We start from the raw sequence: 19941 nt of genomic DNA on the forward strand, positions 1-19941 counted from the left end.
GAATACGAATGAACCTTGAAGACATTATGCTAAGTGAAGAAGCCACAGATAAAAGAACAAATATCATATGATTCCATTTACATGAAATATCTAGAATAGGCAGATCCACAAGGACAGAGAGTAGATTACTGGTGACCAGGAGGAGGGTTGGATGGGGAATTATGGCTTGATGATTACAGAGTTTCTGTCTGAGGCGGTAAAAAAGTTTTGGAAATAGTGGTGATGGTGGCAAAAGCTTTGTAAGTGAAATTTATGCCACTGAAATGTACACTTGAATGGTTAAAATGGCAAATTTTGTCATAAACATTGCACTGCAATTTTAAAAAATTAATAATGTACTACCAACTATTGAATTGTATACTTTATTATTATGATGAGTTTTAGAGATGGGGTCTCGCTCTCTCTCCCAGGTTGGAGTGCAGTGGCACAATCATAGCTCACCGCAACCTCAAACTCCTGGGCTCAAGCGATCCTGCTGCGTCAGCCTCCCAAGTAGCTGGGATTACAGGTGCATGTGACCACGCCTGGCTGAATTGTACACTTTGAATGGTGTGGTATGTGAATTATACCTCAATAAAGTGGTTTTACAAAAGCCACAGGATGGCTTCTGTGCACTAAAGACTGTGCTTCTCCTCTGGGTTCCAGGAAATGGCTGTGGGCCAGGACGGCGTTTCTCTGCCCTCTTGGCATCCAGTGAGTAATTCTCAGCAGTGCGCGGGAGAGGTGACAGGTGTCACCCTCAAGCCAGAGATGCTGGGAGTCTGCAGTGCCACCCTTGCCTCGTCTTTCTGGCTTAAAGCAGAGGACTCTGAGGCTCCTGAAGGTGGTGGGACATAGAGGGAAGGAGCCTGGGTCCCTGCATCACCCATGGGAGGCCACCTGTCCAATACCCCCATCCGTCTGTTGTGTGAGCAAGAAATAAATTGGTCCAGTGGGGTGGCTCACACCTGCAATCCCAGCACTTTGGGAGGATTGCTTGAGGCCAGGAGTTCAAGATCAGCCTGGGCAACATAGGAGGACCCCCATCTCTACAAAAACTAAAAATCTTAGCCGGGAGTGGTGGTGCACACCTCTAGTTCCAACTACCCGGGAGGCTGAGGCAGGAGGATCACTTGAGCCCAGGAGTTGGAGGCTGCAGTGAGCTACGATGATGCCACCACACTCCAGCCAGGGTGAAAGAGCAAGACCCTGTCTCAAAAAAAAAAAAAATAAAATAAAACAAGGAAAGAAATAAGCTCCTTTTGGGTTAGCCCCTGAGATGCTGGGTTTATTTGTTGCAGTGGCAAGTACTGCCTTAACTGGTCCACCTTCTCTGGCAGATCACAGGAAGGTAGGGCGAGGCTTTGGGGCCCTGGGGGTGTGGGGGCTGCTGTGACCAAGGACAAGTCCTGGGGTCTGGGGCAAACAGCAGAGGGGGATTAGACACACTGGGGGTGGCTGGGGAAGATGTCCTGCATGGACGGGGTGACAGCGCACCCTGATTTGCTCACGACAGTCCTGAGCAATTGGGGTTCACACCCCACTAATTGTTAATAGCACCCCCTTTCTCTCTGCAAAGTGTCCTGGTTTGGAAGATAAATTACATATGGATGAATTTTCCAGATAGTTGAATTTACTCTTTTTTAAGTTTGGGAATTAAAACTTGTAACAAGGTATCTTGGTGTAATAAGGTATCTTGACTGAGACCAGGATTTTGTTGTTGTCACTGTTGCTTTAAATACACACACACACACACACACACACACACACACACGCACACACCCCCAAACCAAACTGACCAACCAACCTCTACAGAGGCTCTTCCTGTAACTGCAAGGCGAGTTTTCACCTGCTGCTTTGTGGGGACGACCTGCAGAAGGAAACTTGCTTCTGCCTGAGCCATGTCTTTGGCAGAGGCTCCCGGTCCCTCAGGGCAGAGGAAGAGGCAGGAGCGTGAGCCACTGCAGAGCAGGCCTGGAGTCCGTGCCCCTTGGATTCAGACCCCAGGGCCAGCATCTATGACCAGGCACCGCCACCGCCCTGGCCTCTGTCTCCTCACCCATCAACTGGGCAAGAGGACACGTCGCAGAGTCGGCGAGCATTAAGTGGGATGAGTGCGTGAAGTCCTTAGCCTGCGTCCTGAGCTTTACCGCTGTTAGCTATTGTTACAATTATTAGATTTATCCGAATGATTGCCTAAGTGGTTGCCCAGGAGCGTCTAGCAGCAGAGTCTCCTCAGTTGGGGGAAAGACTACGGAAAGGGGACAGACAGGATTTGTGTGCAACATCGCGACAACTGCAGGCCTGAGACCAATCTTCTTAGAACGGCCTGCCTACGAGACTGGTGGCTGGGACTCTGGCTTTGGGGAGGGTTCCCTGATAATGGCTCACTGTGACTCAACTGTTTGTTTATGCCGAACACCTACTTTCCTTCTGGAAGTCTGGAATTTTGCTACATGCCTTCTGTGACCAGCCCCCAGTGAGAACCTTGGACACTGGGTCTCTCACAAGCTTTGCTGGTTGGCAGCATTTCACAGGCTTTGTCACAACTCATTGCTGGGGGAATGAAGTGCAGGGAGGGGACTTTGGGAAGCCTGTGCCTGGTACCTGCAAGCGGCAAAACAAGACACATTGATTGGCCTAAAAATAAAAATCAACTTTCAGAGACAGGGTCTCTCTCTGTCGCCCAGGCTGGAGTGCAGCAGCATGATCACAGCTCACTGTAACCTCTAACTCCTGGGCTCAAGCGATGCTACTGCCTCAGTCTCCCAGCTGCTGGGACCACAGGCGCCACCACGCCCACGGCTCTATTTCTCTGTAATGTGTCCAGCGTCACTTCTGCACCCCGTGTTTGATCCCATCCCCAGCTCCTCCCTAACACTCTCCCCTCTCTGAAATCCACCCCAGCCCGACACCTGCGGCTCTGATTGGAATTTATGCTATGTTTTTGTTTTGCTAGTTTAATTGGAAAGGAATGTTTCTCCCAGTTGTTAGGGAATGAAAATGTATGGAATTACCCTATGCCTCAGAATGCCTTTTCCCCACACAATCAATTTGTTTCTTGGAGGAGAAAACCTGCTATTAGAGCTAGAAGCTCCCCCGAGATCAAAGCACTTTCACTGCACAATGATTCAAGGCAACGGAGACCAGGTGAGCTATGGGGCAGCCCAAAGCTTGAACCTAAAGCTAAAGATAAACCTGTTCATACACAAACCTCAAAGTCTTCATGCAGAATCCATGGCAACAGCCAATCGCCTATAATGAAACTGATGCCAGTGAAGTATCTGAAACCCCACTGTTTTGGCTTGATTTTTTTTTTAAAGTTACATCAGGTAAAAATATCCATCAATAATTAGGAAGAAAAGATAGCGCCCCTGTTGTGTGCTAGAACCAGTCTCAAATAGTTCCATGAGCTCCGAAGTGTTTTAAACAGCCAGGGTGGCTGCCACCACCCTGGCCAGTCCCTTGGATTGGCCCCCGCGGTGTCTGTTGCTGCATTTCCATCTTGAATCCACGTGTCTCTGTCCGTGAGTGTTTTGACCACTGAGCCAGGCGGCCCACAGTTGCCCCATTTGCTTTTCCTTCATGGAATGAGCAAGACGGAGGAGGAAACAATGGTGTCTCCTGGTGTCCCTGACAATCTGGGTACCCCATCTGTGGGGCTACAAACCAATTTAAAACTGTTTGCAAAGATCGACAAAACTTGGATAATTGTTGAAACTGGAGCATGGACACGTGCAGTTTGTTATACCATTCCCTGCATTATTATCAGAGTGCGGTGGCGTCAGCCTCGCTCACAGCAACCTCAAAGTCGTGAGCTCAAGCGATCCTCCTGCCTCAGCATCCTGAGTAGCTGGGACTACAAGTGCCACCACACTTGGCTAATTTTTCTATTTTTGTAGACATAGGCTTGCTTTTTCTCAGGCTGGTCTCAAACTCCTGAGCTCAAGCGATCTTCCTGCCTCGGCCTCCCAGAGTGCTAAGATTACAGGCGTGACCCTGCATTTTTGTATATGTTTAAAAATTTCCATAACGAGTTTTTTTTTTAAAAGTCATGTTTGACCTAAGTGTATAAACAAATAAAATGAGCAGCCATCATCTGGTTGTCTGCTGTTGTCTGCTAAGACCCCAAATATGGCCTGTGAACGCCAAGTAAGGTTATTTATGTATACGACCCCGAAAGTTTTTGTATGACTATTATAATGTGCCACCGCACCACTTTCCCTATGTATTTGGCCATAAGTTTCTGCAGTAGGTGATGTTAAGTGGTTGGCATTTAATGTCTTGTGACACAGACATTGGTGCAAACTTTGTTCCGCCAACTCTTTACTGCTTCAAAAAGGCATTGCTGAGTTTGTTCTCGCGTTTTAGGCAGTCACTGCACAGAACGGGAGACACAATTCCTCCAGCTGTCCCTGGAGTAACAAATTCTGCACAGGCCAGAGGGCAGGCAACTGTTCAAATACCCCAGGAAAGAATGTTCATATGGTGACTTGGAATAATATGAGACTTTTGGTTAAAATTTAAATGACGATGGGACTCCATCCCAGCCAGAAATGGGCGGGGCCCCCGGGAGGAGAAACCTGTAGAATGAGAGACCCGAGGGATGTATCGACCAGCTGCAATGTCTGGGTCTTATGTGGGTGCTCTTCCAGCCAATAAACCGTAAAAAAGCATTTTCTTATGAGACAGAGATGTTGGGACACTGACTAGATGTTTGATGATGTTAATGAATTCCAGATACATGTTTAAGGTGTGATAAAGCTATTTTGGCAATGTTTTTAAAATAGTAATTTTTAGCTGTATGTACTGAAATATTTACAAATCAAACTGTTTGATGCCTGGAATTTCTCCTTCCAAATGATCTCCAGCAGGGTGGCTGGGGAGCAGGCGTGGGCACAGAAGGACGAAGGCCGCCACCAACCACTCGCCGTCAAAGCCAAGAGAGGAGCGCGTGGCTCTGTCTCTCTCTACGGCTGTGGATGTTGGGATGCTCCCTAACAAACACTGGAGGCACCTGCAGAAGGGAGAAGACGCTGTCATAGGCTACTACCTCTTACACCAAAGGACACCACATTCACTTTTGTGTGCTTCGGTCTCTGCTGCGGCCCACACTTGCTTCAGAGCACCCAGGCCTCTGTTTCTCTAGAGGACATGGGGACACCCCCCTTCCCAGATGGGACAAGCTTCTTTGCATGCAGGGGCTCACATTTTTTTTTAAAGACACAAAGCTCTGTCACCCAGGCTGAGGTACAGTGGTGTCATCATAGCTCACCGCAGCCTCCAACTCCTGGCCTCAAGCCATCCTCCCACCTCGGCCTCCCAGGGTGCAGGGATTTACAGGAGGGAGCCACCGTGCCCAGCCCTCATCCCACTGGTGAGCTACAAAGCGGCAGCTTCAAACGCCGGACACAGTGATGCGGAGAGAGGCAACGGTCTCTTTGATAATACTGTTTATTGTCCGTGGACCGAGTGATCGCTCAGGAATGATACAAAGCATCAGGGACATGCGCAGTCTGCTTGTCGACTTCCAACAACTCTCAATGTGTTCCCAGCACGGGAAGGTCTCAGACTTCATACTCCAGCATAAACACATTGCTCCCCCCGCCCCCCCAAATCCAAACAAAAACAAACAAAATCAACAAAGCTTTAAATTATGGCAGCAAGTCCGATATTTCTTAATACTTATCAAGCAAAGATTTGAAAATAGCTACAATGTAAACTTTATTTTAAATATTTTGAGTTGCTTGCAGGATGAAAAGAACAGAGGGAGGAAGGAGCAGCGCTTAGAATGTAACATAAATTAAACGGCGCTGCGTGGTCCTGCTCAGACTGTATCTATATTGCAGTCATTTACTGTGAAGGTATCTGAGTGGCTCCATCTCTCAGCTGCCACCAGGCACTTCATCTTGATCTGTTGTTTGTTTTTTTCTGCTCAGCATGGTTAGAAGACCAATGTGCGTGGATCAAATATAAAGACCATCTTTTAGAACCCTACTCAAAGATCCTTTACTTTGTAATAATTTGAACCAGAAAACCAAAGGTGGGAGGTGGGAAAAAGGCAAAGCTACTCCAAGAACTACAGAAAAGCTCCGAAGGAATCCACCGTCACAGGCTGGCGACCACGCCGCCCCTTCCGCTCTGGGCCAAACGCTTCCACGACGCAGAAACCTTTTTTTAAAAAGTGCAAGTCTAACGCCTACCACGGGGAATAAAACACAGCACAGGGGTGATTACAGCGGATGTCAAAAACAAACCGAAACATCTTAAAAATCAGCAGAAACAGGAGTAAATGTTACATATGATATCACCATACAGGAAGCGAACGGGGGTGGGGTGTCATATTGATTGGAGGGTCTGGTGTTGTATATACTGAAATCACACGACTGGTCCATTATGACATCTCACCAACTTCTTACTACTACACAGCATGAAACGCCCTCGGGGCAGGGGCTGATGCCTGGGTCGTCCCCAGCCCGCCCCAGAGAGGGAAGTCATCGAGATCTGTGCTGACCGGGTCCCGTGCGGGCACGAGGGCGACATGCCACCCGGGGGTCAGGAGTCTTACAGTTGCTTTGGGGTCGCTGCAGAATAGAGCAGGCTGAGAAGACTGGGAAGCATTTTGCAGAAGGACCACTCACAGGCTGCCCGACTTCGGTTTCACCGTGTGTGCGTGTGTGCACGCGTGTGGGTGCCCCCGTGTGTGCATGTTAGCATAATGTGCACGTGTGTCCTCAGAACAGTTTATCTTTATAACACTGGTAGGAGGAAAAAAGAGATTATCTTTAGCATTATTGAGGAAGTTCTGCCTATCTTAACTCCCACTTTACTGGCATCAGAAAACCATCCTTAGAGAACACAGAGGTTCCCTAAGAAGTTTCTTAACCGGGTGATCTTTGTAAGACAAGGATTACAAACAGAAGTTGGTATACCTGCAACTCAGTTCACGTGTTATCTGAGAATTCACCTTTAAAGAAATGAGATGTCTCTTAACACAGGCTGTAGTGACCTGGAGGCTCAGGAAGAAGTGAGGTGTCACCAGAGCCACCTACCTCCAAAATTTTTCCCTTCCTAGGTCGGACTTCTTAATATGCTTGGCTAACGTCACCTGCAGAAATCCACGCATAGAACGGTGGCTGATTCTACTAACCCTGTCGGGGCACAGTGAGCCCCAGCTTTTTCTGTCCTCAGGTTGTGAGCGGGGAGCACAGCCAGCCCCTGCCACCGGCCCTGCACAACCCCGGGCAAAGCAAAGCCGTGCGACCCCATCCAGACGCCTGATGCCAGCAGGGGAGGAAGCAGGAGCGCTCGGAAGCTCAGGAGGGAACTGTAAGGGCAGCCTCTCGACCCCCAGATGCCTGCCCCCAGGACAGGATCTCACAGACCCCCCTGCGGCGGGGCATTTGGGGGGACCCACAGGAGGTGGCTGAAGCTGAAACATGGCTCAGTGAGGCCTCTCGCTCCCACATCTCTCCACGGCCCGGAGAGAGGCTCCCGCTGGGCTCTGTGGGTTAACGGGATTAAGTGGGGCTCCTTCAAGAACAGGCCACTGGTTCCGGGGCTGCTCCTGGACTTGGGGGAGTCACAGGTGCTGGGAGTCCCTGGTGGGCACAGGGGAGATGGGGGCACTTGCAAGGGGACAGCAATGCTACCTGGGGCAGAGGTGTGGCAGCTGCAGAAATGAGGGACACGCCCCCTCAGGTGAAAGGGACCTGGTAGGCCTGCTACACAGTCTCTCAACAACCCCTCAAACATTTCTGCAAAATGCACATTTCCTGGCTCTGCCCTAACCAGGCCCGCACGGTGCTGCCTGCCCGGCATCCTCGGCGGTGCCAAGGCAGGGCCCAGGAGGGAGTCCGTGTGTCCTGTCCCCGCCTGCACCCCAGCACCGGAGACCAGGACACAGTGCCAGGCTGCAGAGGGAGTGGGGGGGGGGCCTGGGCCCGCCTCTCCCTCCAGACCCACAACCGTGTCTAAAAGGAAAATGGGGTGGGGGCGGAATCATACTAATTTGGACCCGCGTGGATGACTGTTTTATTCATGCTGTTTCCAGGAAGGGATGTCAGAGCTGGACCAGTCTAAACCCTTGGAGGCTTTTCAATCGGCCACAGGGATGCTGTCGCCTGCTTATGGGTCCTCGATGTCAAGAAACTCCTGCTTGGGGGGCGCCGCCCCACGGTACCACGCACAGGAGCCGTCGCTTCTCTTGATGCAGGCGAAGAACTTGGCCTGGTGCCCGTTGATGTTCTTCTCCGTGACCCAGTCCATCCAGAGGCACTCGTCCGGGGAGGAGATGTAGCAGGGGATCATGGGGCAGCGTGTGATCTAGAAAGGGGCACATGACGCGGGTTAGTTGGGGCCGCTTGGGGCCGTCTCCCAAACCTAGCGGTGTGCCTGCCCACCGTGTTCGAGGACAGCACCCTTTCTTGAGTTGCAAGCTCTCCGTGTAGGAGCCGGTGGGCTGCCTGGGGGAGCAGGGCCGGGCACGAAGCCTGTGCACCCCCCGCCCCTGTACCCACCCACCTCTGCACCTGTAACTGCTACAGGGGCCCCCGCTTTGGGCCCTCCGGTCTGCCTTCCCTGAGCACGGCGGGGCTCCCGCTTGGCCTCGCCCTCCCGGGCGCGTGGCAGTACCAACGGCCCTAAGTTCCCGGGAGCCAGAGAACCGGCCCGCACCTGGCCCTCCAGCCCAAGCCTCGAGGGCAGTGGCAACTAGCATTTCAGCAAAGGAACCCAAGGCCACAAGAGGGTGGCCGCCTCCGTGGCCGTGTAAGGAAGAAGGAAGGACCTGGTGTTTGATCTCACGCTGAGCACAGAGGTGTTCTGGAGGCTACGAGTTGGGAGTTCCCGCTCTGAACGTGCCAGGCGCGGGCTGGAGGCGGTCACAAGAGAAAGAGGCCGCCGAGGGGCAGCACCGCCGGGTCCCAGGCTCACTTCCGGTAACACGGGGGTGCTGCTCGGCAGTGCTCCTGGGGGCGGGGCACGGTGGTGGTGGCAGGTTTGTGACCCGAGCCTGAGGCGCTCTCGCCTCCCACAGCCGGTCGAGTGCCGGCACCGGGGACGCTGCGTGGCGCAGTCCCCGCGGGAGCTGGAGAAGAGAGGCGGGCGTCTCTGGTGCTCTCAACACACAGACCCCACATTGACACGGACCCATGTGTGGAAATGTCTGGAATGTTGGGAAAAGTGTCACACCTGCGGTGCTCTCTCACGAGGCACACAAGTGTTTGCACGCATGCATCTGCAGAAAAATAATGACAGGACCGCGTTCTCCCCATGAAGTTCCTTTTCCTGGAAGCTACAGGCCACACGGGCGGATTGTGCGCTGACCCTCAGATTGTCACCTCGCAATCATCCCTTGACAGAACTGCCTCTCAGGGCTGTCCGGGGACCGGGAGCCAAAGGCTCTGCCACCCGCTAGACAGCCTCGCCCCGGGGAGGGCGTCCCTTGCCAGGACCCAGTGGACCGAGAGGCCCTGGAAAGCCGGGGACAGAACCGCAGTCGTTGCTGCGGCGACAGGGCGGAGCCCGGGGGCAGGTCCCGCTTACCTTGCACTCGCAGCCCATCTGGTACCTGTGGTTCAGGCTCTTCTTCTGGGTGCTACTCAGGGTGTCCCAGGGCACGATGAAGTCACAGAGGGTGATGTGCATCTTGCCGTCCCCCTCGGCTTTTCCTGAGGAGAGACAGCACGGCCAGCTCAGGGCGAGCAACCAGACCCTCCACCCGCCGCCTGCGTCTGGGTGCGGCGCGGGGGTTGGGATTCAGTTCTAACAATCCCGTGGACGGTTTATTCTAAGTTTAAATAATGCACTTTCACTGTGCAAAACTTAGAAAGTGTAGGAAACAACCCAGGAAGAAATTCCCTGTTTTCTTTAGCTACAGCCAGTATTTTGATACGTTTCCTCCCGGTACTCACGTACCAAAGCTCGTATGGTACACAGACTGCACCGTTTCCTCTTTTTTTCACTAAATAGTTATTCTCGGGCATTTCTCCTATTTGACGTTGAACTTACAGTTCTGTGTTTTTCCATCACGAATAGCAAAAACAAGGAATTGTTAAACATTAGAAATCCGCTCTGAACTTGCTGCATCGCGCAGGACGGGGTGCTGTGCGTTTCCCGTACCCCAGGCTCCCGATGCAGCCCCCTCCCTTCGCTGAAGATATGACACTGGCGACAGCCTTGGCGTGATCCATGCAGGAGAAAAACAAACACGTGTGTTCCAGAGAACGACAACCCAATGATGGCCATGGAGGTCATGTAAAAACTCATCCCTCCTGCTATGATGGCACCTTGCGGAGACACAAGTGCCGGGTGACGAGCTCCGGCAGAGGCCGACGTCCCTGAGAAGCAGACGGAGCCTCCGGCGGTGCCCCGGGCACCTGCGCTTGACAAAGCCCCAGGGCAACCGACTTAATGATCTCAGCCCCAGCACTGGCCACGGACAATCCACTGATATTAATAGAAATAGGGCTCAGCGAAGTAATGACGCAGCTTGTCCCCCGAGCCCTCGTCACGAACAGACAGAACTGGGACCTGCTGCCCTGGGAAACACGGCCTGGCCTGCCCGAGGCACACAGCAGGCCCGGGTGACGTCGTGGTGCCGGCACGTTGCATTCGCCCTGCAGACTCCCTGACGCTCCTGCTTCTGTCTGGACCGCCCCTGTTCAGGCGTGTGTGATGTCCAGGCGTGCGAGACGTCCCAGAGAAGAGGACCCAGAAGCAGGATGACCGCAGAGAACTTATTCTGAATCCTATAACTTAAAAGGCAAGGGTTCGGGTGGCCTTAAACACTTCAAAAACAGATATTTGGCTTTTTTCCCTAGATCTGCAGCTATTTTCTGTGAGTTCGGCGTGGATGAGGAAGGAGTGAAGCAGACAGATGGCAGGGCCCTCGTTCCTGCCTCCTGGCTCATTCTGCCCTGAGCGCTGTGCAGGTGCGCTGTGGCCCCGCCCTGCCCTGCCCGGTCATGAATCGTCACACACAGGCTCAGTTTCTAGTCTGGCTGCGCCTCCAAACTTCTACGGCCATTCCTCCTGCGTCACTTGACGAGCATCCGTGCCCCACTCTGTTCTTACCTGCCTTTATGATGCACCTGGCTCCTTGAACAGGTACTAACAGTAAGCTTGACAGGTAAGCGTTGTGTCTTAACCCTTTTGTATCTGCATAGTAGTTGCTCAATAAAAGTACACTGATGACACAGGGCCCCTGTTCTAACAATTTGCTTCATATTTTGTCTTTCTCTGCCATCTTCCCTTTTGGCCTGTCACCACCAAGTCAAGCTTCCATTAACAGCAGGAAGTGGAGACAAAATGCAAATTGTCTCTTTTCAGTGGCCCCGGTTACCGGGCCAACGTGCACCTTGGTTGTCACGTATCAATGCTGCAGCATCTCAGAACGTTAAAAGACCCTGTTTAGTATAATTAAGACTTGCTGGGCACACGTGACACGAGCATCTGCCGCAACATTCTCCTTCTGTCTGTCTTGGAGAAAAGCGAAGCATGAGTCTTGGATATAGAAAAACAGGAATTAATTAAAATTTGTAACTGAGGGTTCTGTGTTTATTTTTCCTCTCGGAGAAGAAGACTGAAGAAGAAAATTACAGGGCCAGCTCCATAAGAGTTCCCAAACACGGGTCTCACGGTGCCCGGCTCGACATGTGAAGCTGAGTCACCAGCCCAAGAGGGGGTGGTCTGCCTCAGGCCATGTGGTCACCACGGCCGCAGCCAGCGCTGGCTGAGCGGCTCGCTGCGCCCTGTGATTTCTGGTTAGCCGTGGCAGAGGGGCCCATCTGGACTGCAGGCGAAGCGGATCTAGGTTCTGCGCCTCGGATTCAATCTGGAGTCATCTGACGAGCTTGGGAAAGAAGTCAGATTACAGCGGCTCCTCTGGCGGTGGGGTGAGTCAGCCACCGTTGCCATAATGACCTCACCCCTGCTGCCCGTCCCGAGGAGAGGGGATGAAGTAAGGAGCAGATGTGACGAGTCCGCCGGCCTATGGGCAGGTGGTCTCATGGTGGAGTGGCCCAAGGAACGGTCCTCAAAATGGAGCAATGAGGACATCAAACTGTCCCAACCACACCCATCTCAGAATCTTTCAATGACAGCATCCTACTTAGGACCCTTCGTCTCCAAACCAAGGGGGCAATGAATACCCTTCCGGCAGAACCTTCTCACTCACTCTGCTGCGCGCTAACCTGGCTCTTCTTAGATCTCAGCTACGATTCCACCCCAACTCATTAGCTTCTCATTCATGCCGTGCTACATGTGCACGTCACTGCCACCTCTAATTTAGAAATAAAATTATTAGCTACCCCCGAGTAAGCCCCAACCAAGAGACCCAGCATCCCAACAACCTCGTGGGGCAGACGCTATTGTCATCGTCCCCGTCCACTGATGGGCGCAGAAGGCACAGACAGTTAAAGTCACCCAGCGAAGCACACCAGCTGGTCAGGTGTCAGAGCACAGGTGCAAACTCAAGCAGGTGTGCTTTCCGAGCCCCCACGTGGGCATCTCACTGTGTCACCTTCCATCTTCTCCTGACAAGGAACTGTTGCCATGGGCAGCTTTAAATCTACAGCATCATCGAACTTCCCAGCGCCTCGTGGAGACAGGAGTGTCCGGGCGGTAAAGTTAATGGAAATGTTAACAGTACGGAAACATACATAGGGTTCAACTGAGAAAAACATCATCTAGTTTGAAAACTTAAAAATATATGCACGTAAAAAGGAAGGAAATTCTGACGCATTCTGCAACATGGGTGGAGCTTGAGCGCATTATGCTGAGTGAAACAAGTCGGCCACGCAGAGACGTCTGACTCCACTTGTGTGAGTACGCAGTTTGGCCAGCACTTTGGGAGGATGAGGCGGGAGGATCCCTTGAACCCAGGAGTTCGAGACCAGCCTGGGCGACACAGTGAGACCCCATCTCTACAAAAAATAGAAAAATTAGCTGAGCATGGTGGCAGCACCTGTGGTCCCAGCTATTTGGGAGGCTGAGGCAGGAGGATCGCTTGAGCCCAGGAGTTTGAGGCTTTTTTTTTTTTTTTTAGTTTTGTGAGCTAGTCGATGTCAAGCTGGCATCTGGAAATCAGCCAGGACGGGGGTATTTTGACTGCAGAAATCAGCAGCTGCTACAGAGGGGAGCTTTCCCCGCAGGAGGCCTGGCCCCTGCCACACTGCCAGGGCTTCGGCCCGGTCCCTCCGACCCCACCTCATCCTCCCCAAGTGCTGGGGTTACAGGTGTGAGCCACTGCACCCAGCTGAAAAACTAAAAGTTTAACCACCGGCTCTCCAGCCAGGGCAGGGGGGCCCAGCGCACAGCCACTGCACCCGGAGCAAACGTCTCCCGCTCCGGCTTCCTCTGCTGTAAAACGGGGATGCAGATAGCACCTTTATGACAGGGAGGGGTCGAATGGAATCTGCATGAAAAGCATTTGGAAAACACCTGCCTCTTAGTGCCCAGGAAAAGGGACTCCCATGAACAGGAAGGTGCCCGAGCCATGGGCGACAGAGCGTGGGTGTGGGTTCAGCTGGGTGTGCCTAGGGGTGGCAGCTGGCCCAGGCCAAGGTCACTTGACCACCCAGGAATCCACCTGTGAGCGGGACAGGCCCTCCTTCCTTTCCTGAGCTCCGTGGCCCTGCAGTTTGGCCGGGCTGCCCCTGGGGGGCAGTGTGAGGAGCCGGAGCTGGGCCCCAAGGCTCTGGCTTTACTGGGTGCTGCGAAGGGACGGGGACAAAAGACGATGCAGAAAACCAGAAGCCGTGGATGTGTCAGGACAGCCAGTTCCCTGCACCACGGAAGGTTCTGTCGCCTATATCTTCTCTCCAGATCTTATTTTTATGATCATTTTATTTCATAAAATGCAAAAATTTTGTGAAGTTTAGCAAATATAGGAAAGTATTAAAAAGGCAATGCAGTAGATGCCGACACGCCGCAGACCTTCGAGGCTGTCCCCCTGCACGTGCCGCAGCAGGCCCCAGACACTGACACCTGCACCCACGCCACACGCCACTGTGTGCGCCACGCGACTGCGCCAGCTCGCTGCCGTCTCCGTGTTATTACGATGGCACCAGTGGCATCAGTTAGCGTGTAAGATCTCTGCACCATGCGTGATTTGGTCCCCTGACTCCGTTCCATTTTATTTTATTTTTCTTATTGTAAAACTAATAGATACTGGGAATGTAAAATGGTGCAGCTGCTCTGGGAAACACGCTGGCAGCTCCCCAGTCAGTGATTATAAACCCAGAGTCACCTCGGGCCACTGCAATTCCACTCTTAGGGACACACCAAGAAAAATAAGAACGTCCCTGCAAAAGCTCGTACGCAGACGTTCACCGTGGCCTTAGGCATGATAGCAGAAAGGTGGAAACAACCCAGATGCCCAGGAAATGATGAACAGATAAACAACATGTGCCCTAGCCGCACAACGGAATGTTGCTATCATAAAAGGGAACAAAATGCTGACACATGGTATCACACGGGCGAACCCTGAAACATGCTGCGTGAAGAAAGCCAAGTTACAAAGACCACGTGTGGCACGATTCCATGCGTGTGAAAGTCTGGAACAGGGAAGCCGACGGGATGGAGGCAGATCGGTGCGTGTGCGGGGCCGGGCGTGGGGGAGGAAGGGGCTTAGGAGGGTGACGGCTGCAGGGTGCAGCGTCTCTCCGTCCGTGGTGATGGCTGCGCAATTCTCAATATACTAAAACCACTGGGCTGCAGATTTTCAATAGGTAAATTGAATGGTGTGTGAGTCGCATCTCAATAAAGCTGTTAAAAGAAAGATGCCCACAATAAAACTCATCAGGAAGTTCAGAAATGCGTAAGAAAAAGAAGGAAAAAATCTCCCAATATCCCCAAGGAGGGCTGGGCGCGGTGGCTCACGCCTGTAATCCTAGCACTCTGGGAGGCCGAGGCGGGTGGATCGCTCGAGGTCAGGAATTCGAGACCAGCCTGAGCAAGAGCGAGACCCCGTCTCTACTAAAAAATAGAAAGACATTATATGGACAACTAAAAATCTATATAGAAAAAATTAGCCGGGCATAGTGGCGCATGCCTGTAGTCCCAGCTACTCGGGAGGCTGAGGCAGTAGGATCGCTTAAGCCCAGGAGTCTGAGGTTGCTGTGAGCTAAGCTGACGCCACGGCACTCACTCTAGCCTGGGCAACAAAGTGAGACTCTGTCTCAACAAAAAAAAAAAAAAAAAAAAAAAAATCCCCAAGGAGAAGAACAGAAGTCCTGATGGCCAAGATCCCCAGGGAATCAGCTGCTATGAGCATTTTGAGGATGGGAGGAAGGACGTTCCCCAAGGGGAGACAACAGAGGCCATCTGGGTCCCCCCCTCCCTGCAGTGACCCCCTTCCCATCCACGGCCAAGGTCGACACCTGCTCCCAACCGTCAGTCTGCTGGGCCCTTGGACCTTCTAAGCACCTGCTCACCAGTCACGATGCTCCACAACGAAACCTGCCTCCTTTCTCTGACTTACGTTCCGCTCCCCCAGCGGGAATGTTCGTGCAGCCCCGGATACAGGAGCCAAAGACTCCTCTGGAATCTCCCACTGCTCTTAACACAGGGCCGGGCACCTGGCAGGCGCCGCTGAGTGTGTCTTGGTTTCTAAATATTCTCAATGGAAGAGAAAAAAGGTACATACACCCTAAGACAGAAGGCAATCCCCCAAATCACGGATATCTGGATTCAGAGTTTACGTTTATAATTAAGTTTGGATCTTGGAACAAGACATAGGGCCAGTCTAGGGTAGTAGTCTTGGCTCTTCCTTTTTCTTAAGTTTGTGATCCGACTCCTGCTTCCCCTAGGAAGAGGGGAGTAACACTCTTTAACCGTCTGAGAAAGTCGTGTCCAGTGTGGTCGCCGCCAGCCACATGTGGCTGTTTGCATTCAAATTCAAATTAATTGAAATGAAATAAAATTTACAATTCAGTTCCTGAGCTGCGCTGGCCACGCCGGATGGTGCAGACACGGACCATTCCCACCACCGCAAACGTTCTGTTAGGCCCGTGGTTTTCAACCAGGGCAATCCGCCCCTCACCAGGGACTTCTGGCCATGTCTGGAGACCCCACATCTTGGGGGGGGGGCTGCTATGGCATCTAATGGGTGGAGGCCAGGGATGTAGCTAAACATCCTACCTACCATGCCTGAGACAGCCCCCACAACCAAGAACGCCGGCAGTGCCAGGGTGGAGACTCCTGTCCGCACGCCTGGGGAGCAGCCCGGCTGAGCAGGCAGAGAGGTGGTAGGAAGAAGTAAAGGAATAACTTATTTAAGAATAAAAATATATATAAAAAAAAAAGAGATGCAATGATAAACAAAATGCACTATAGCCATACGGTGACATATTATTCAGCCTTAAAAAGGAAGGAAATTCTGACACACGCTACAACGCGAATGAACCTTGAAAACATTAAGCTAAGTGAAATAAGCCGGACACAGAGGACGAACACTCTATAATTCTACTTCTAAGAGGTCAGACACAAAGTAGCAGGAGGGTCACTTGAGCCCAGGAGCTGGAGGCTGTAGTGAGCTATGATGACACCACTGCACTCCAGCCTGGGTGACAGAGTGAGACCCTGTCTTAAAAAAAAAAAAGGCAAAAGCATTCACCTTTTTTCAATCTGAAATTCCCTAAGCACATTGCTTTACTTTGTTTCTTCCCATCGAGTCACACGGTTCTAACAAGAGGAACACCACCGGCAGGGAGGTGAAGGCCCACCGGGCTTCCCTGACGGGAGATGGCAGGGAGGGCCCGAGACTTCCGAACAGCACTGCTCACGGTGGCAGGGCTCTGTCCCCCGCCTGGCGGTCCCTCAAGCTAACCTGCCCCCCACGCCGGGAGCCAGGGGACGACACCTGCGCTCGGACACACCTGCGATGAGATACTCCTTCTTCCCGCCGACGTCCAGCGAGACCCCACACACTGCCGAGGAGGGGGCCGTGTAGATAAACTCTATGTCCTTCTCGGGCCCTTTGAACATCTGGAAAGACAAGGAAGAGGAGATTAAGCGGAGATGGCCCCAGAACATCACGGCGGCCCGCCCCGCCCCACGGTGCTGCCGACACGGAGGAAGTCAGAGAAGTGCGAGACCCGGGGATCAGAGGCCACCGTTCCCACTCCTAAGTGATCGTCTGTAGTCCCTCAACAGCTTGGTGTGGGCACAACCCGTCACCTGGAGGGGACTTTCTCAGACTGTACTCCTGCCCCACAACTATACTTCTGCACCACGACGAGGTCATTTCAGAATCTCTGGGGAGGGGCTTGTGCACCCCCTCGTGATTCTGGCCCACCACGGAGGACCACGACCTTTGCGTGGTTCCAGGAACTGTGATGACGCATTGCCTGCCTGATGGGGACGAGAGCGGAGAGGCACCCCTGGAACTAGGATGTCACCCGTGGGCCAGGGAGGTTGCACTTCTCAACATCTGAGCTGTTTACAGCCTCTGGAACACACCTGCTGCCGGGTGAAGGACAGCATCTTCCCCGCACTCGGGCGCTTTCTTTCCTTTCCAGGGTGGCAGTGAGCAAACCCCACCGAGCAGCATCATCCCCAATGTCACACCAACCAGCTTTTCCAGAGCTACACTCCAGTGCGTACCAAGCGAGGTCGCCGATGCCGTATTAAATGACATCACTCTCCAAAAGGCTAAAGCGCTTCCGTGGCATTAACACCTGCTTTGTCACCATCCCTTGATGAGGTCGTCAGAGCAGGTCGTTTCCTGCTTCATCAGTCAAGAGACTCAGGCACTGAGAGACGAGGTCACCCGCTTAAGTGACATGGGTGTGACAATTGAGCATTCCACTGACCTTCTGGTAACCTTCATTTTCTATTGCTTTTTATTTTTGTGACAAAATTAAATATGGGTGGTGACAACTATCATGTACAGAGCTGTCCCTCCACCTGGAAGCTAGAATTTTCTTCTCCCTATAGACCAAGTTCGTTATCGTCAACGACAGCAGCATCAGCCTCACGCCCCGTGCGGGGTCCTGCTCACCACGTTCTGCCCGCTCTGTCTCCCTCTCACACGCGTTCTTCCCATGTCCCCGAACACGGACACGCTCTGAGAAAACTAACAGGTGCCCACCCTCCTCCCCTCGGCCTGCAGCCCCCTCCCACCTGACATCTCGTCTTCTCAGCAACTGGCCCAGCCACTCTCCCTTCCCTTCCCACTTTCTGGAAGCTTCACCAACACACTTGGCCACAGGATTCCTCCTTTTGCCAAATCCCTCCTCTTAGAACTTAATGCAAAGCGGGCAGGTGTGGACCACACGCTGTATCCTAGGGGACCCAGGTGACACTCACACCAGCTGGGGGCTCCCAGGGGCAACAACCAAGTCCCCCACACAGCCTTCCAACCCCCCATGGCTCAGCCGCAGAGAGGCGCCACAGAACATTCCATGGACACAATGGTGAACTTGGTGACTTCAAGCAGAGGCCACGCCGCAGATGTATCGCCCATCCAAATGAAGGTAACGCGTTTCTCAAACAAGGAAGTCACCGGGAACACACCATTGTCACAGGACTTCTCAGGCGTGTACGGGTTCAGGAAGATGAGATCTATTTGTGGCTTGACCAAATTTCTGCCCCCCAGGTGGCCGGGCCGTGTTCCAGGGACCCAGGCTCTGCCCAGCCCCCGAGCCCCCACGGCAGTGGTCACCTTACCTTTATCTGCTTGATCTCGTACTGAATCCTCTTGATGGGGTTGCCGTAAATGTCATTCCCAGAGTCCACCTCCTTCTCGCTGACCGCTTTGGCCCTGATCACTGCAACACACAAGGCCCAGAGGTGAGGGGGGTTCCCGAGCACGGGTCCTTCGGGAGGCGCTGGGGGCCGGGGCCGCTGCGAGGTGGGAGGTGAGGCCACCCTCACCTCCCAGCTGTGGAACCAGGGACAGGGTAACCCCAGCCCCGAGTGGCATCTGACTCCTGAGAGTGGACAGACAACGCCCTGGCACTCCTTCCCCTTCCCCGAGAATCCTCCTGGTGGACAGGGGCCTGCTGGCAGCTCATGACCAGGGTGGTGTTGGTGCCAGTGGGGGACAGTCACTGTCTTGACCAAAGCCTGTCACAATGTCACGCATGAGTGCTCTGGGGCTGTTTTTCACTCTCCCCAGTGCGTGTGTGTTGGCTGGGGAAGCAGACACACAGATGACCAGGCCCGCAGCCCAGCACTCAGTAAGGGTGGACGTTCCCACCACACCCACCCACAGCCTACGGGCAAACAGGCCATTTCGGGCTGAGGACAGGGGGTCGCTGCCAACCTTAAAGGGGCTCGGCATATTTACATCTAAAAGGTCTATCCAGCTGCCCTCCTCATCTGTCCTGAAAGTTTCCTCAGGAAATGTCCTAAGGGTGATTCTTTGAAGCAACACAAATTCCACTGGGGGCGGATGGGGCAGGGTCAGAATGTGCATACCAGTTAGGAGACGCCGGCCAGCTTAGCTGGCAGACCTAAGGGACAGATGCTGAGGAGGGAGGTCAAACAGAAGGAGGAGCCCGGCCACAACCAAAGGTGGGAAAGGGCGAAGAGGTTGGGCTGGGAAGGTTCTGGAATGTTCTGGAGCCTGCAGCTGCTGATGGGCCGTGCACCACGGGGCTCTCTACTAGCAATTAAGCCAGGACTCTGTTCCATCACTTGGGCGGCTCGGGGTAGGGCCCTCCCTTTTCCGTTCCAAGGCTTATCAGCTGGGGCACAGCCGGTTTTAATGGCTTTAAAAGCTTTGCCCTCCAAAACTCGGAGGTGCAGGGTCACCCTGGGTAAGTGCTATGTTAGTGTGGATATGAGCACGAGAAAGAGGTAAGGAACAGACAGCACCAGGCTCCAAGAAGCCTCCCAGTCCCAGCCCCAAGTGCTCAGCTCAAGTCTCTTGGAAACTCCTGGCCGGGGCTGTGTTTTCCCACAGAGGCAGGCAGGCCCAGGTTCCTGGGTGCTCTACCTGCGTCCAGCCCCACA

The 19941-nt window shown here is 53.1% G+C and overlaps 1 protein-coding gene across 1 annotated transcript in view; it reads right to left on the minus strand.

Moving 5' to 3' along the window:
• Positions 1-5424: 5424 nt before the first annotated feature.
• Positions 5425-19941, minus strand: part of TIMP2 (TIMP metallopeptidase inhibitor 2) — a 51129-nt gene continuing 36612 nt past the window's right edge. The window contains exons 2-5 of the mRNA XM_069481760.1: positions 18652-18752; positions 16860-16968; positions 9526-9650; positions 5425-8304 (exon numbers count right to left, since the gene is read on the minus strand). Coding sequence (XP_069337861.1) covers positions 8107-8304; positions 9526-9650; positions 16860-16968; positions 18652-18752 — 533 coding nt within the window. The 3' untranslated portion in view covers positions 5425-8106. The remainder of the gene's footprint in view (positions 8305-9525; positions 9651-16859; positions 16969-18651; positions 18753-19941) is intronic.

Source organism: Eulemur rufifrons, chromosome 9 (assembly GCF_041146395.1).
Source record: "Eulemur rufifrons isolate Redbay chromosome 9, OSU_ERuf_1, whole genome shotgun sequence".
Taxonomy (NCBI): Eukaryota; Metazoa; Chordata; class Mammalia; order Primates; family Lemuridae; genus Eulemur; species Eulemur rufifrons.